At 34.1% G+C, this 17,634-nt stretch overlaps 2 protein-coding genes across 2 annotated transcripts; one reads left to right on the top strand and one right to left on the bottom strand.

Annotated features, from left to right (window-relative positions):
• Positions 1 to 4,563: 4,563 nt before the first annotated feature.
• LOC9318530 (cathepsin L-like proteinase) lies at positions 4,564 to 6,073 on the top strand. Its single transcript, XM_021031976.1, has 5 exons — positions 4,564 to 4,727; positions 4,832 to 5,043; positions 5,130 to 5,273; positions 5,358 to 5,567; positions 5,699 to 6,073. Exons 2-4 carry the CDS (start codon positions 4,966 to 4,968, stop codon positions 5,565 to 5,567), a joined length of 432 nt encoding a protein of 143 aa, XP_020887635.1. The 5' UTR covers positions 4,564 to 4,727; positions 4,832 to 4,965; the 3' UTR covers positions 5,699 to 6,073.
• A 143-nt stretch (positions 6,074 to 6,216) lies between these two features.
• LOC9320636 lies at positions 6,217 to 8,386 on the bottom strand. Its single transcript, XM_002882416.2, has 7 exons — positions 7,929 to 8,386; positions 7,636 to 7,812; positions 7,369 to 7,561; positions 7,015 to 7,217; positions 6,786 to 6,941; positions 6,506 to 6,698; positions 6,217 to 6,406 (listed from the first exon to the last, which is right to left on the bottom strand). Exons 1-7 carry the CDS (start codon positions 8,277 to 8,279, stop codon positions 6,402 to 6,404), a joined length of 1,278 nt encoding a protein of 425 aa, XP_002882462.1. The 5' UTR covers positions 8,280 to 8,386; the 3' UTR covers positions 6,217 to 6,401.
• Between the last annotated feature and the right edge of the window lie 9,248 nt (positions 8,387 to 17,634).

Below are 17,634 nucleotides of genomic sequence, written 5' to 3'. Positions count from 1 at the left end.
ACTTGTTGGTTTCTGATGCCCGGACAATGGTCCGATTGCTGGAATGTTCTGAGTAGTGATCTCCATGAGCCATGCTATCATGCAGGGCAAATCATGATCCGGTTAGTTCCTCTGATTTGTCCTGCATGATAGTTACCAAGTGAGTGTGTGAGTGTGAGACATTTACACTCATCCCAAATCAATAAATACAATTTTCTCTCTACTTTTTAAAAATCTCTTTAAGATTTCACGTTCTTTATTCGGTTTTCCTTACACAATTCGTCCAAAAAATTGAGAGAGAAAAAAAAACTAAACATATTTCAAAACTTTTAAACTTAGTGTTCAGTACAAGATATATAGGAGAAGGGAAATGCCAAATAGTAACTGACGAAACCTTTAAATCAGTTTGTTGACATAATGATGTAACGTGCACATGATATATCACCGATTCAAACCAAGGTAGTCAATGTCGTAGACTCATGCAGCTATGACCTAGTTTTCTTGGCAAGAATATACGTGCACATGATGTGTTAACTTCTCTGTATACTGGAGATTATTGCTATTGTTTTGTGGGTCTTCGGTAGATTGTGGTTTGTGGATATAAGCATCGAAACCAAAATATCGCTTTATGACTTGTGGGAAAAATCAAATGATACCACTTTCCCATACTTTATTTAAAACAACACTGATGACCCACGCCCAGAAAATAACATAACCCACATGTTTTCTCATTTGCTTTTTAAAATAGATGTTTTTCATGTGTCAATCTATATAACAAGCCTTATAATTTCTGTTCTAAAACCGGTTTAGCCTAGAAATTTTTGAATGCTAAATGTCAGTCCTAAGTTGGCTTTAATTTAAGCCTTGTTGTTTAGGGCAAGTCCGAGTTCGGTCCAAATTAAAACCAGAAGTTGTGAGAAAAAAAGGCATTATATATTTAAAAATGTTAATGGAAAAGACAAAAACATTATAGAACAACGGCCAGCCTGAAACATGTAGAACTACCACGAAGCACCTCACTATCACACTTGGCCGGGACCATCAAGTGATAATGCGTCTCTCTCAAACAAGGTTCCAACGAGGGAGTAGAGTGCAACCTCTCTGGAAGGCATTGAAAAAAAGGACGTAATTAACACGTGATTTGTTATATACTTGTAAGTTTGTAACATAATTTGATGCATAAACGAATGACATATTGACATGTATTGTATAAGGGTTTACAAAAGTTGTGTGTACGTTTATATTAATCAACTTAATTAAGTTGGGTTTATATCATATTATTAATTAGTCAGTCATGTGTTGACTAATTGGAAAGAAAACTCCATAAATATATAATTTGTTTCCAAATTATTAAAACTGATGGAATGGAAAAGAACATAAATGGATAATTTCAAAAGAAAATTGACATGAAAACAAGACCGCGAAAGAATTCATCGAAAAAGACAAGAGGGAGGATTTCAAATCTGTGGAAAATCAAATGAGACGACTGTATATAGCAATGACCCACATCTGTTATACTAAAAATAGTAATGAACCACATTTCTTTTAGTATACTTTCTCGACTACAATGACCCACACACTTCTTATTGTATTTCTTTTTGTCAAAACACTCTTTCTTACTTACTTTCTCGACTACGTAGCTAACAAAGTAACAATGGTGACCCATAGACCAAAGTTCTTATACTATTCTTGTTTTTCCAACACACTTTTTCTAATTACTTACTTCTAAATTTTTATTTTTTCGGACCTAGAGTACAGTATATACGGTAAAAGTATGAAGTCACCGTTGCCACCTTTTATATTTACTAGTTTTCCTTATAATCTATAGATGCTATTGGCTGAATAATACAAATTACGAAAAATGTAGAAAAAAGAAGCAAAATTATTGAAAATAATATTCAGTTTTGTCTGTCTACTTACAATAAATATTACAACCAACAATACATGATTGTAATAATCAAACTGAACAACTAAATTACCTTCTTTAATGTTGACAAAAAATAATCTACATTAAAAATACAAAATATCATATATTCTGATTTTTTTTATTCATTAGAGGAGAACAGAGAATGTCAAAACCATCTTATATATTTAAGCGGAAGAACATTATTTTATTTTATTTTGCTAAGAATGTAAATATTTCAAAAAATGAAAAAGTTAGGAGTTACAATTAAGTAAAACCTACAAAAAGAGCATTATCTTCTAAAATATCAAACATGTAAATAGCACGTAACATATTTTACAGTTAACTTTCTCCAAATTGGGATATATGCAATTTATGAAACCAAGTGAAAAGATCCCAATTAATAATCTAATTAAACTTGTACAATACAACAATTATATGAAGATTTGTGGATTTTGCAATGGTGAACAACTAATTTGCACGTCTGAAAAAAAAAAAAAAAATTGGTAGCGTAAAGTAAAGACTCTGAGATATGTCCAATGGATAAACCAATATTATCCTAAAGATCAATCTTTTGACAATACAAAAAGTACAAGAATGAGCTGGCATATATAATACATTACGCAAAGTTTTGTTGTTAATTACACAAATTGAGTTACCTAGTAACAGAATAAGAGTGAGGAAAACCATTTGTATATACACCACGAATATAAAGAAGAACAAATCAGATTTATGATATATTTATGGACTGTTTTTTTTTCTTATAATTATAACCAATCTTGATTCTCCTATCCTACTCAAGTAAATTGAGTGATGTAAAGTAACGTGAAGTCTGAACTTTGATTTTATATATGTATAAAAAGAACTTTATCGCTAATTGGAGTTGTCAGTTGTGTATCAGAAGAAAGTTAAAACTTTATATCATATATATAAATCATACTTCTTTGTCAACCGTATATATTGTATTATATGTAAATTAATAACAATTCAGTTCACAAATTCTATTAAATAATATTTTATAGTCACCAAGCCGGTCCGATATATCTAAATGCCCTACGCCAATAAAAAAAATCATGCCCTTTATAAAAAAAATCTTAACATCACAAATAAGATTAATATAAGTCATACTAAAACTGAAAAAACAGTTATTAACTTCAAATTTAGTCACTTAGATGTTTACTTGATTAATCAAATCAAGCTTGCTATGCTCGTAGCCAAGTACACAAAAGAAAAAATATAAATTGAATCAATAGAAATATTTTTTTTTTTGTAAATGTTTAGGGTTTTATTTTACTTTTAAACCAAAATTTTACTAATAAAATTCATTAACAACACATTAATTAACATTTTATTAATTTAAAGGTAGAAAGCCCACCAAATATAATGAAAGGAAAGCCCAACAAATTTGGTTTTAAAAAAAAAGATTATAATTCTTGTTATTTTAATATAAAATACCTAAAAAAATATGCCCATTTTAATTTGATGCCCTAAGCCAAGGCTTCACTTGATTGTGTCATGCGCTGGGCCTGATAGTCACTAAAAAAAGTTAGTGAATAATATGTAAATATCCCAAATAATGATACAAGTCCTCTTCTGTTCTAACTAATAGAAACATCTTCTTTACAGTAAGTCATCAGCTATTTGACAATTACATTCAATTATATTCGAACTTTCCAAGTAATTACAATTTATTTTCTCAATTATATACAAACTTTTGGTGTTTTAATTTTCTCCCCAAAACTAATGATAGGGAATTAATAAAGAACAAACAATAGCGAAATTTGATTTACTATATTACAAAACATTTCAAGATGATTGTATATAACAAAAAATACGTATCAAAAAAATTCAAAAGCTAGATGTAAATATTTCTCTGACGAAAAAAAAAAGAAAAAAAAAAGATGTAAATATTTCTCATTAAATTATATTGATGTCAAAACAAGAAAAAAAGTATAAAATGGTTTTCACTAGTGCATGTTACTATATATCTAGTATAGTACATTAAACATATTGCATACAGGCAAACCTAACGGTAAATGTAATAAAGAATCACAAAAAAATAAAAATAGAAGCATAATGAAAAAATAGGGGGTATTAAAGTTCGATTTACGATTTTAAAACACTAATCTGACGACAAAGAAAATATAAATCACTTAATGAACGTACTACTACTACTAATTACAGAGATAAGTTTTCGACTCGCTTTCGTCAGCTCGTCATTTATCGAGAAATCAAAACTGAAAAAAGTTGCAGTGAAAAGCAAAAAAGAACTTCAGCCTAACCCTAATATCTGAACCCCATGGTTTTGGATTCAGCCGCTGAGATTTAAACCCTAACAAGAAAGAAAAGTAATCTTTTTTCCTCCTTTCTTTGATTCAAGGCACCTATCAAGAAGATCGGAAGAAATCTGATAATACTTCTGTGAGTCATCGATTTTCCGTTAGCTTTTGTAGCACAAATGTACAATCTTTATCTGGTTATTGTATATATATGTATACTTCAACTTTTCTGTTCTTGCGATAGTAATTATGGAGAGAAACATTGGAGCTGGAGCTCGCTCAAAACACAGAGGAGGAGGAGGAAGAGGAAGAGGTCCAAATCCTCTCAAGAACCCCCAACGTGGAGGGCAAGAACCTCAAGGGAGACAACATCACCACCGAGAACAAGAATTTTTAGGAGTATGCGAAGTTTTATCCATCTTTATTCATATTTATCCATATATATTTCTTGATATGTGTGGATTTTTACTGGCTTGTTTTTAAGGAATTTGGTGATTTGAGTGTGATACTTAAAGAATGGAGAGATATCGCACATATAATCGGACCAGTATTAAAGCGAAGAGCTGGTGGGCACCCTTCATAAAAATCAAATCATGAATAGTACTCGATCGTGATTGACATGTTTTTCTTAATTGTGATGAATAATTTTCTTTGGGTTTTGATTTCACAGCCATTTGTTGGGCTATTGTTTTTGCACGACTACTAGAAGCTGCTCACAACATAGCTCTCGATGAAGAAACGAAATCATTCATTGAGATTTCGATCAATGATTTGGTGAAGAAGATAAAGAAAGACACAAAAGATATGGAAATCGGATCATTGAAGAAATGCTTCAAAATCATTAGGGAAAGTGGGTTAGCAAAGAAATCTCCAACTTCTGTGGTATACTCATTTCTGATATTGGATTAGTCTTTACACTTTGTTTCTTGTTTTCTTTGATATATACTTTTCTATTATATATTTTGCAGCAAAACGACGAATTAGCACAAAAAATAACTTGGGTATTTGCTTCAGAAGAGAAAGCCAATATGACTTTCATTGTAACCAAATTAAACCGTTCTCCCGTTGGTATCATCATTGAAATAGATGAAGAGTTCGGAGAACTTCGCGAGGTTAGTTAAAAATAGAATGTTAACTTGTAAAGTTTAGAATGATGATTGACCATTTAATTTTTTCATCTTTATTGGTTTCTTTAGGGAATTTATAAAGTCAGGCGAGTACAACCCGATAGCAATGGTGATATACTAAGGCATGCACTATTGATCACGGGCCATGGACACACCCCAAATGGACGGCATTTTCTAATCACTCGAAACTCTTGGGACACAGATTGGGGTGTCAAGGGTTATGGTAGGATTGCAATAGAAGGTGACATGACATGTTTAGTGTTTTATCCGACATTCTAGGTATGCAACTTTAACTTTATTTTGGTACATACAAGTAGTCAAACTTGCTAGAGCTTTGTTGCACCTTCAAACCAAATGACTTTTTTTTTTTTTTTTTTTTTTTTTTTAACTGTGAACCCCCTAAAATGTAGGTTGAAGGATCTTCACATAACGCAGCATGTACAAAGAGATGGAAAGAGCAAGAAGATTTCAAGAGAGTGTGTAGTTGAAGTGAGAATAGCAAGGAGAATTCAAGTATTCATCTTGAACGAGAGCTTCTAGCTACTTTTTAATATCCATGCACACACAACTCTTTTTCCTTTTTATTTTACCCCAGCTATTAAAAATTTATAGTTTTTTGGCGGTTAAATTGTCTAGAATTGAAAACTTGTCTTGTAATCAATGTTGACCATTAAAATCATGTCCAAGGGTCTTTACCAACAGTATAATTAAAGACCATCTATCGCGGGAGCTGTTTGACTTAACACGAAACCACAAAGGAGACTACGCAAATGAATTAGTATATGGAACCAAACCTCTAGTTAATGATTAATGAATTCCCCAATCACTACTTTCCCACTGCTAGCTCATGAAAGTTGTTTGTCCAGATCAAATCTAGTAGTACCAAATATCAACATGCATGTTCATGCAATTGAATAATACATTTTCATACCATTTTAATATTTTTACTGGACTAATAATAACATTCTAATCCAATTAAAGTAGCAACAATATCTCATTCTTACTCTAAACAGGGTCTGATTAGGAAAATTAAGACAAACTAAAATACATAGGTTTCTCCTTAGTTTACTTGTTCATCACCACTCATAAAAGCTTGATCCGTAGGTAGCAACATCAATCTGCGATTCAGAAATCATAACAAACCAATCACTATCTCACCTAAGCACATAAACATGCATTAGTCAGGCTTTACAATAATAATTCTATTATACAAAAACCTTCTGATTTTGGACTTGGCCTGCAAAAGATAGCATGAGCTTTCCTTTGCGAAAACTTCTTCTCTGTCTTGGCTTGATACTCCACAAGATCTCCACCTGGAACCTCTCTAGCCATGAAAGTGATGTATGACTTGTATCCGCCCACTTTAGTCAGATTAGCCTTCACAACAAATTCACATGTCACAGTGGATCCCTACGCAACCAAAAAAAAAAAATTGTCGATCAAATATTGGTATCACATGAAGTCTAATTATGATGATAAAGGTATTAATTAACCAACCTTGATTTTGTTGTATTTTTCAAGAGCCAAATCCACCATGTTTTGCATGTACTCACGGCCTGTAATCCCATAAGGCACTATTATGTCTTTATTAAGATCAACGGGAGTGAAGTAGCGCATCCTCCCAGAGTAGCATTCTCCATCCACATTGAAACCCTGAGCACAATCATAAAATTGAGAATCAACGAGTTCTAAAATAAATTAAAACTAAGTAGCATATACAAAATACCTTGCTCTTGATCATCAAAGGTCTATATAGGCGCATTTTTTGAGCTTCATCGTCGGAAGGAGTATGCACCCTTGGGAGTTTGTAATCAGGTTGGTCGTCTAAACTATCCACGTCCCATTCTTGGCCACTTCCACGGCTGGACGCGTCACTATCCTCCTCATCACTTGAAGAATCCGTGTAGACAAAATCATCATCCTTGGGATCTTCACAAACCAGAAAAAATATAACCGTTATGATTACAAATCCTTAGCGAAAGACAATGTTTCAATTAAAGTGAGTAACTTGGGGCTCAACTTACAGCATAAGATGAAAAGATGTCTTAATGAACATCAAGATCTAGACATAATGGAGTACCTTTGTGTTTTGGAGCTGGCCTGCAAAATATGACATGAGGGTTCCTTTGATATATCCTCTTGTCAGTCTTAGCTTGATACTCCACCAGACCTCCACCCGCAAACTCTCTAGCCATGAAAGTAATGTACGCTTTGAGTCCGCACACCTTAGAAACTACAACTCTCACAATATACTCACAAGTCACAGTAGATCCCTAGCAGAAAAGAATACTTATTTAGAAATATTGAATCAAACAAAGTCTTCTAAGAAGATGCATGATTGACCAACCTTGATTGTATTGTATCTTTCAAGAGCCATATCTACCATGTTCTGCATGACCACCCGGCCTGTGAGCTCGCCTGTGTGCTTACATCCCATGTATGTAAATGGTTTATTAAGATCAATGGGAACGAGTGGTCGGTACACCACAAACCCAGGGTAGTTTTCTCGATCCACATCGAAACCCTGATGGAGAAGACAAAAAAAAATAACTTTGTAACTATCAAAGGACCAAAATTTTCATCGAAACTTGTGTAAATTGATGAAATTTGAATCAAAAGTTGAAGTAGAAAAGTAAAAACCTTGCTCCGGTACATCTGAGATCTATATCGATGCATTTTTTGACCTAACTCATCGTTGGGATCCAGATTCCGTTTGGGTCTGTAATCGAATCCATCGTCGAAACTATCAACGTCCCATTCTTGGCCCTCCTCACGGCTAGAAACGTCGCTTTCCTCCCCATCACCACCTTGTTCTTCGTCGTACTCCCCCATGTCATCGTCTTCGAATTCATCGGAAGTTTCCAGCGGGGACAGCGGGGAGCCACCATCATCCGCCTTGTGCTTCCTCGAACCGGTAGAACGAATCTCCTCAGAGAGCTCCATGGGATTCGCTGTCCAATTTTCTTCCGCGCTGATTGATTTAGAATCCATTATTCACTAAACCCTAGATAAGCTGATGAAGAACAGCTAACGCTACCGGAATCGACATGTTTGGATCCTTATAAATAAATATGCTGAAAAAAAAATTTTCTCCTTGGCAAAATGAGATTTGGTTCTCACGTTTTGACAATTAAGCCAAAATCTGACGAAAATATCCCTAATGACTTAAATTAAACGGCATAGTTGGTTTCGGTTAATTATTTTTTCTTTGTTTTACGGTTTGGTTTTGAATTAAAAAAAATAAAATAAAAATCTTGCGCAGAAACCTAGAAGAAAACGAAGAAGAAGAACGAGAGAGAGATTCGAGAGAGAAGTAGAAATCAGTTCGAAATTCATTCATCCATCATCTTCGTTTTTCGACATCACCGTTCGAATTGTTCGCTACTTGATTTAAGGTATCGCATTGAACTCCAAAAATCGGCGAAGAGAAAGTTGTAGTTTTTCCGGCGAAGAGGAACTGAGAAACCTCCGGCGAGATAGCAACCGTCGAGATGTCTGGGAATAAACCAAACGACGAAGTCCTAGCAAAGCAGCATACGCTGGAAGGCCCCGAGAAGGAGAAGCGGGAACTCAGAGTTTCCCCGAGGAGGAAACTCCCTCTGACAAAGCCGCATGAGAAATTGGGTAAGTTCTAATATTATTTCGTTTGTTGTTTCTTTGGGGGTATCGGAATCTTAAAGCTTGTTTGATTAAAGGGATAGAACTAGGCGAAATTTGCTAAATCTGTAGGTTGAAAATGTGAGAAGTTGAATTGGAACTGTTATTTCCGCCAAAATTCAGATTTTGAGTATATGATGTTGATAATTCTTGTGTACGTACACGAATTTGTATTGTTTACATCCTTACTTATGTGTATATCACTTGTACTTGCAGGCAGTAGTAGTGTGGATCCGACTGCAGATCTTATAGTTGAAGAGTTACCACCAAGACTATTTTTTCTAGACCGGTACCCTGCCAAGACGAAGATGAACGCGTACTCCAAACCGGAGTACCTTTCGAAAACGTTGGGCGCAACGAACTTCTTAAACACTCTCACGACAAATACACAAATTGTCCACCCAGTGATCAGAGGACAAAGTTCAGAGATGGTATGATACCCGTCCATGACACGGATAGCAAGAACAATCGGAGGACTTTGTGTATGATAGATATAACTAGAGAATGTAAAAGGGTTTTCGATTGTAGTAACATGGATAAAAGTGAGAAGGATATGTGGCTTAAATAAAGAAATTCCGTAACGGACGCAATGGTTAATGCGAAAGGGTTCAACGGTTGAGATACAAATGTGTGTAACCGTTTTTAGTGTAAGGTATATGTACACAGACATATCAGATTCGTACATAGTTATACGATGGCAAACATTAAACGTACGTACACCGACAAAAAATGTGGTACACATGGTCCAGACATAAACGTACACTGTCTACACGGTGGCAAAAAACAAGGACATAAAACTAAATAGGATTTTTGCAAGTCTTCTTGTTATGACCTGCTTGTCTACATCTTGTACACTGATTCGGAAAGAGTCTTTTCTGTCTTTTTTTTTGTAGTGACAACAACAATAAGTTAACAATCAACGCATCTTATACTCTAAACATAGATATAGGAAAATAAGTGCACATGTTAGAATGTTAAAACTTACCCGGTTTTCACCCCTGGATGGTATCACCATCCTTTTGGTGGTTGGTCTCCCTAGTGGTCATCTACTGTATGGAGGAATCAGTATCATATTCTATATATCTTGTGGGATGACAACATCCTTCCGATCCGCGATAGGTAGAATCGGTTCTTGGAAAGAATCGGAAAACGTTTGAATGCCATAGCACCAACCGACAACAACCTTGAGATTAATTTCAAATTCTATTGCAGCTGCTAGAACGTGTTCACATGGGATTCTTAACCGGGTGTACATAAGACACATACACGTATACTCATCGAAAACGACATGAAAATGCTCACCTGACTTGCTTGTAACTTGATAACTCCACGGTCCAGACATCTTCACCGCGTATTTCCTGGAGGCAGGCAAATCTTGGAGAAAACGCTCGTCAACATCAGGTGTCACTAAGGATTTACACCTAGCCACTTTTTTCCTCCTGGCTGCGAACCATCGCATAAGGACCTCTCGAATAAACTCTATCATGTATACAATCGGATATGCTTTTACTTTTGTTAAGACATTATTCATAGCCTTCGAGTTGTTGCTAGACATGATATTGTAGCGTTCCCCTTTCCAGTGAGATCTTGTCCAATGCTCAAATCCAATTTCCTCTAAGTAGTTTGCGCATCTAGGTCTCTTAGCCCTTAACTGTTCAAAGTATTTTTCAAAATCCCTCACCCTATAATCTTTAGCACCACTGAAGAATAATTCAGAAACACCATACTTACCATAATTGGTATCCGTGTACGTAACAAAATCACCTTCGCAGCCTGTATCTTGTGTAGTGTACGTACATTGGTACAAACCATGTCGACACGTACATGTTAGAGTCACAGTTGGTGTACTGTCACCCAAATGAGAAATGTTATCTCCGCCAGGTACATGCTGACTTGTGTACGTACACTCTGCCAATAAACGACTGAATATCCCTGGATGTTGAACAGTCTGTTGAGTGAGAATGATGTCCTCCTCAACATTCCCTATTCCATATTCTTCTACAATTACATCGTTCCACTTGTTGTAATTGTAATCTTCCCCACTACCTTCACTACCGTCTATAGTAGGATCGAGGGAACTTCCCCCTATAGATCAATCGTCATCCTGATGATCATCATACCCATCACCATCTTCATTGTCCTCCCCTTTCAACGTCGTCTTGCTCATCTACGGCCTCATTATTTGCATCCAAATTTGCAGCTGCTACAATGGGATTTGGTGTCTTTGCACTCCCAGACACACAGTCACTTTCAGCATCATGACCATCGTGACAGTATTCCCGAGTGCCTTGACGGTTGTAATGAAAGAGACAAACAAGTTGACACTAGTATCCCCACCACGAATCAAAAAGAATGTATCCAGGCTCATTTGATTGTCAATGTATACAGGAGGGCGTTTACTTTCTATCATCACTGACATCTTTCCCGGCATCCAGTAACTAATTATAGGATTGCATTCAGTGGACTTCAAACTGAAATCCTCACATAATATACGTCTAAATTCTGTGTACGTCATGTTTTCCTTAACACGTACACAACAACCAAACCTGCCTTACTCTGGTTCAAATTTTCATTCTTCTTCTTTGCATCTCCACTCACCCACTATAGTAAATACGGGAATATCCATTACCCACATGCATCATAAATTCAGCAGAACCCTATTAAATGCAACTGAAAACATGATTATATCTACAAAAAACAAAAAGAATTTCCAACTACACACTTATAAACATATATATATATATATATCCTCATTTAGCATTTTTAACAAACAAAGTTGGAAATAAAAAATTTCTGGGTTTTTATAAAAAAAAATAATGTTGATTTCGAACACAATCAAGATCCTAAAAAAAAATAATGTTGATTTCGAACACAATCAAGATCCTAGTGTGTTATAACAAAAAACTTCTTAACCAAATTCATTACTTACACGATCAATGCTTGTCTTGGCTCCAAACTTTATAAATCAACAAGATCAAAACTTCTCCAGCATCACATTCGTTCAGACTAATTTGTTTGTTTGATGGTTCACGTTTATCTCTTACAATTATTTACACGTATAAACTAATATTAGAACAGGTAATGTAATGATGAGTTTTGCATTAATTGTGACAAGAGTCATGTCTAAACTTTTTTGGCATTAAATGCTGATGTCACATTGTTTTTAAACTTTTTTGGCATACAGCTGCACAAAACATTTAAAAACGAAATTATCTTAGCCTAACCGGAATAGTGTACCTAGCTGAACCGTATAATTGAACCGTACACGGAACAGTACGTCGATACGCTGGCAAAGGTAAAATAGTCAGAATTTGGCTTAATTGTCAAAACATGAGAACCAATTCTCACTTTGCCAAACCATGAAAATAAAACATGGGGCCTGATTGGTTGTGTCTTTAGAGTCTTTCCACAGCCATATTTTGGTCTACAGCTATAAATCAACATCAATCATACTTTACATTTAATTTTCAGGTCTACAGCAACATTTTACCTTTTTCTTTTTTTTGGGCTGTAGAAACGTCAAAAGCTACAGCCGTAAGTTTGGGCTTTGGAGTATATTTTTATTTAAGTTTCATATTAAAAACAAATTTGATAAGAAACCCTAGCTTAAGAATTATATATATATAATAATAATAATCATACCTTGAGCAAAGACACCCACAGCAGAGAGAAAAAGAAAGGTTCGTATCTTTCATAATTTTTGCCCATCCCTTATCGTGTGATTTACATAACCAATTATTAATTAGTGATTTTTTTTTGTTTTGTTGCTAATTGTTTTCTACGTGTTTAGTGATTGTTTTTGTTTTGTTGCTAATTTTATTTAAGTTTTAGATGGTGTTTTTTTTTGTTTAGTAGTAAAAATTAAAGAGAAAAATCAAAATATGTACCTAATATTTATATCATGTTTTCACTTTAAAAAATTCACAACTATTTTTACCAATCATGCTTTCATTTAATTCTACAGTCTAAATTCTACCGCCTAAATTCTACAGCTACAGCAGAAAAATCTACAGACAAATTTCTACGCTAAAATCCTAAAGCTACAGCCGCAACCAATCAGGCTCATGGTCTTCTGTCCTAGCCTGCAATTAATCTGGGTCAGATGGGTAAAATCCCCTTTAAACCATTGTAATGCATCCCTTATTACCCTTGTGCCATCAGATATTTTCCTTCTTTTTTCTTTTTCTTTTTACGCATCAGATATTTTCCTTATCGCGTCGTTCAACGATTCAAAAAGTTACCCAACAGTTAAAACTTATTAATTGTAAAAACGTTGTATGTATTTTTGAGATAATTTCATAAAAATACATCAATTAAAAAATCAATTTTAGAAAAATACATCAATCTAATGAAAGTTCTAATTGGAGTTTGTTTTTTCTATGAAATCATGATCTTCAAATTGTAGATTACTAACAGTGACATTTTCCTTAATTTCAAGTGAGGTTAAGAGAATTTGAGCTTGATGAATCTGAATCATTCTCATTATCAGAAAATTACTTTCCTTAATTTCCATTATTTTCGGAAGAAAATTAAACTATTTTACTTGAGATAAGTGAAATCAAGTATTAGTTGTACAAGATTTCCAAGGACGATTTGGGCTGTCGAACATGGGATGCTTTTGGCGTAGTAAAGAGATCAGAACGTCTTCGTCGGAAGAGTATGTTATGCATGTTGCTAATAATGCAGACGTCTCTTCGTAGAATCCATTAAATGTCTTGTTGGTTTCTGATAACTGGATAAAGGTCCGATTGCTGGAAGGTTCTGACAAGTGAATACTGATCTCCATGATACGGCTCTGATAGATGCTATCCGGAACTTACCGCGTATTGATCTTTCACGAGACCGGTGAGTTTTGCCGCGCGCCTATCTTTAGAACAATAATATTGTCTAGGTTTTATCCACGCCCCCTCACGGCTATATTGGTATGCGAAAAAATCAAAACACTATAGGACGGGATAGTGTTTTTATCAAAACTCAAAGAAATAAAGAAAAATCATATTAACAAATTATAAAAAAAAATCATATTAGTGTTTTGCATTAATATTGCGTGTGACGTGTGTAACGAACGCGCCTTTTTATACAACATCAACAATCAACATTCATGAGATGGAAATGATGACTTCTTCTTCAACGTCACATTAAATGTTGATGTTCGCAAGACAGCCGTACCTAGGGTTTACAGATGCTAGAGACGATTTTTTTCGAAAGAGTTTTGATTCCTACAAAATAAAAATTTATAGAATTTCAATTTCCAAAACTAAACCTTACAGTTTTTTTACCAAATCCTAAATCAAACCTACCTAATATTGCTAAATAACAAAGGTGTAATAATCAAAAAAAGGTTTACTTGCGATTGTAGATTCTATACAATGAAGAAAAAAAAGTTAAATGATGAATTAGTCGTAAATATAATATGAAAAGAAGATGAATGGTTTAGTTATCTTTTTTTTTTCTTTGTTTTATAAGTTTTTAATTCATAATGTTGTTCTAATGTTTTACAAATCCAAAATTAGTTTGTTTGAAAGCCATGAGATACTGACGTAATATTGATGACATGGTTAAATTTTTTTTTTTCTGCCAACGTGTTTGTGTAAATTTGAAGTGTGAAACTCTATCACATAAAAAAAAAAAAATTGAAGTGTGTGATGTATGTTTTTTAAAAAAAAAAATGTATTAAAATTGTGTGACTATAAGAGCATACACAAGGGGATAAGTGGGAGCGTGAGTGTAAATAATTTTTTATTATTATAATTAAAGAAATAAAGAAAAGAAAGAGAGAAAAGAGAGAGAGATAGAGATAAGTAATTTTTTTAATACTTACATTCACATGTAAACTTACACTCACATGTAAAGAGAGTGACAACATTTTACAATATTTCTCTATTTTAAAATACATACACCCGACAGAAAGATCTCCCACTGCGTGTTGTCTAAATGTCTCTATCTATGAATAACTCAATAAAGTGAGTGTGAGACATTTACATTCGTTCCAAATCAATAAATACAATTTTCTCTGTTTTAAAATCTCTTTAAGACTTCTCGTTCTTTATTCGATTTCCTTTGCACAATTCGTCCAAAAAACTGAGAGATAAAGAAAACTTAATATATTTAAAATCTTTTAAACTTATTGTTCAATACAATATATATAGAAGAAGGAAAATGCCAAATACTAACTGACAAAACCTTTAAATCAGTTTGTTGATCATATTGACGTGTAATGTGCACATATACCACCGATTCAAACCAAGATAGTCAATGTCGTAGACTCATGCACCTATGACCTATTTATCTCGGCAAGAATATACGTGCACATGTGTCAATTTTTGAATACCTGAGATTATAGCTATTGTTTTGTGGGTCTTCGTTAGATTTGTTGATATAGGCACCAAACCAAAATACCGCTTTATGACTTGTGGAAAAATCAAATGATACCACTTTCCTATACTTTAAAACAACAGCAATTTGTTTTTTCCCCAGCAAATGGTATAATTTGAAAGTTTGAAAGTGGTATCATTGAAAATGGTATCAGGAAAGTGGAAAAATCTAATGATACCACTTTCAAATGTGTTCCACAACAACAGCAAATGATACCACCTTTCCATCTTGTCTTTTTCAATGAACCCACGCCCAAAAAATAACAGCAACCCACATGTTTTTCTATTTGCTTTTTAAAATAGATGTTTTTCACGTGTCAATCTATATAACAAGACTTGTAATTTGGTTCTAAAACCGGTTTAGCCTAGAAATTTTTGAATGCTAAATGTCAGTCCGACCGAAGTTGGCTTTAAGCCTTGAAGTTGTTTAGGGCTCCGAGTTCAGTCCAAAACCATAAGTTATGGGAAAAAAGGCACATATATATATATATATATATATATAATATATATATATATATATATATATATATATATTCAAATACGTTAATGGAAAAAACAAAAACATTATAGAACAACGGCCGGCCTGAAATCATGTAGAACTACCACGAAACACCTCACTATCACACTCGGCCGGGACCATCAAGTGATAAGTGCATCTCTCTCAAAAAAGGTTCCAACGACGGGCAACGAGGGTGTAGAGTGCAACCTCCTCTGGAAGACATATTAGATCAAGTACGTAATAATTAGTTACACGTAATTAACACATGATTCGTTGTTGTTGTATACTTGTAAGTTTGTAACATAATTTGATGCATAAACGAATAAAATGTATCGTAAAGGAGTTACAAAAGTTGTGTACGTATATATCAATCAACTTAATTTAGTTGGGTTTATATATATATATAATATTATTAGGCAGTCATGTGTTGACTAATTGGAAAGAAAACCCCATAAGTATATATTTGTTTCTAAGAGTATTAATTAAAACTGACGGAAATTGGAAATGAACATAAGGGAATATTGCTGATTTGGGCATTATTTGGCCCAAAACTTTCAAAAATGGAACACCTATCAGGCCTTTAAATTTGGGCATTTCTTGAAGACGTGTAATTACCAATTTACCCTTGAATTTTGGGTTCGATCAACAACCTCCGGCGATTTCAACTCTCAACATCATCTCCATCTCCGATTAAATCAATGGAGTCAAGTAATTGTTTTTTTTTTTCATAAAAAAACTAAACCCTAAGAGTGTCTACTAAACCCAAGGGCTCCAATTTTAGACATGGAATCAATTAAGAATTTCAATTTTTTCAAACTAATTAACCCAAACTCAAGAGGGTGACCAATTCCATTGGAGGCGCCGAGGATTGCCAATTTTTTCTCGGGGACCGAATCTGAAGAGAAGCTACAATGGATAACCGCTGATTCGCCGAGAAGAAGACATGACGAGCATAGATCTGAACTTTTTTGACATAAAGTATAAGATTTCTCCATCAACAAAGTGGAGACATAATTAGCTGAGGAGATTTCAGTTTTTGGGGTGAACGACGAAACCACGGAGGTTGTAGTGACGATCTGCCTTTCGAATTAGATGTTGAGTTCATACTTTTTGATTATATGTAAGTTGCAGGAAAATGGAGATGGCGAAAAAGAAACTTGAAATCATTGGAAGGGTGATTTCGTCTTTTCCTGACATAAATAATGCCTAAACACGTAAGGCCCGACAATCGGTCCCAAATTGATAAGTTTTGTGGAAAAAAAGCCCAACCCGGTAAATTTATCATGAACATAAATAGAAAGTTGAAAGGAGAAAACTGACAGGAAAACGAGACCGCGAAAGAATTCATTGAAAAAGACAAGATGGAGGATTCAAATCTGCGAAAAATCAAATTAGACGACTGTATATAACAATGACCCACAGCTGTTATACTAAAAATAGTAATGAACAGTGACCACATTTCTTACATAATTCTAATTTGTCAACACCTTTTTCTTTGTCGTATTTACTTTCTCGACTACAATTGCCCACTAATCAATCCATAGTTACTTTCTCGGCTACAAAGTAACATTGACCCATAGAGTGATAGAGACCACAGTTCTTATATATATTAATCTTGTTTTTCGACACACTTTTTAATTTCTCAATGGAAATCATCATTAATTATGATTTTTTCTTTCTTTTCCGATATGATGATCATATATAACCGAATTATTCATACATAATTAATGATGATCATCATTAATTATGAATTACTCTTTTTGCTTTCAATCTATAGATGCTATTGGCTGAATACATACGAATTAAGAAAATTTAT

This window comes from Arabidopsis lyrata (assembly GCF_000004255.2).
Source record: "Arabidopsis lyrata subsp. lyrata unplaced genomic scaffold ARALYscaffold_3, whole genome shotgun sequence".
Classification (NCBI taxonomy): domain Eukaryota; kingdom Viridiplantae; phylum Streptophyta; class Magnoliopsida; order Brassicales; family Brassicaceae; genus Arabidopsis; species Arabidopsis lyrata.
The sequence above is the reverse complement of the archived record's forward strand: the minus strand, read 5'-3'. Positions and strand labels throughout refer to the sequence as shown.

Bases quoted from the DNA above. Each gene is read 5' to 3' on its own strand.
- LOC9318530 (XM_021031976.1), top strand. From the start codon at position 4,966: ATGGAAATCGGATCATTGAAGAAATGCTTCAAAATCATTAGGGAAAGT. The intron at 5,044-5,129 runs GTATACTCATTT...TATATTTTGCAG, and splicing joins AGAAATCTCCAACTTCTGTG to CAAAACGACGAATTAGCACA. The intron at 5,274-5,357 runs GTTAGTTAAAAA...TGGTTTCTTTAG, and splicing joins AGTTCGGAGAACTTCGCGAG to GGAATTTATAAAGTCAGGCG.
- LOC9320636 (XM_002882416.2), bottom strand. From the start codon at position 8,279: ATGGATTCTAAATCAATCAGCGCGGAAGAAAATTGGACAGCGAATCCC. The intron at 7,562-7,635 runs GTTGGTCAATCA...CTTTTCTGCTAG, and splicing joins AAAGATACAATACAATCAAG to GGATCTACTGTGACTTGTGA. The intron at 6,699-6,785 runs GTTGGTTAATTA...TTGGTTGCGTAG, and splicing joins AAAAATACAACAAAATCAAG to GGATCCACTGTGACATGTGA.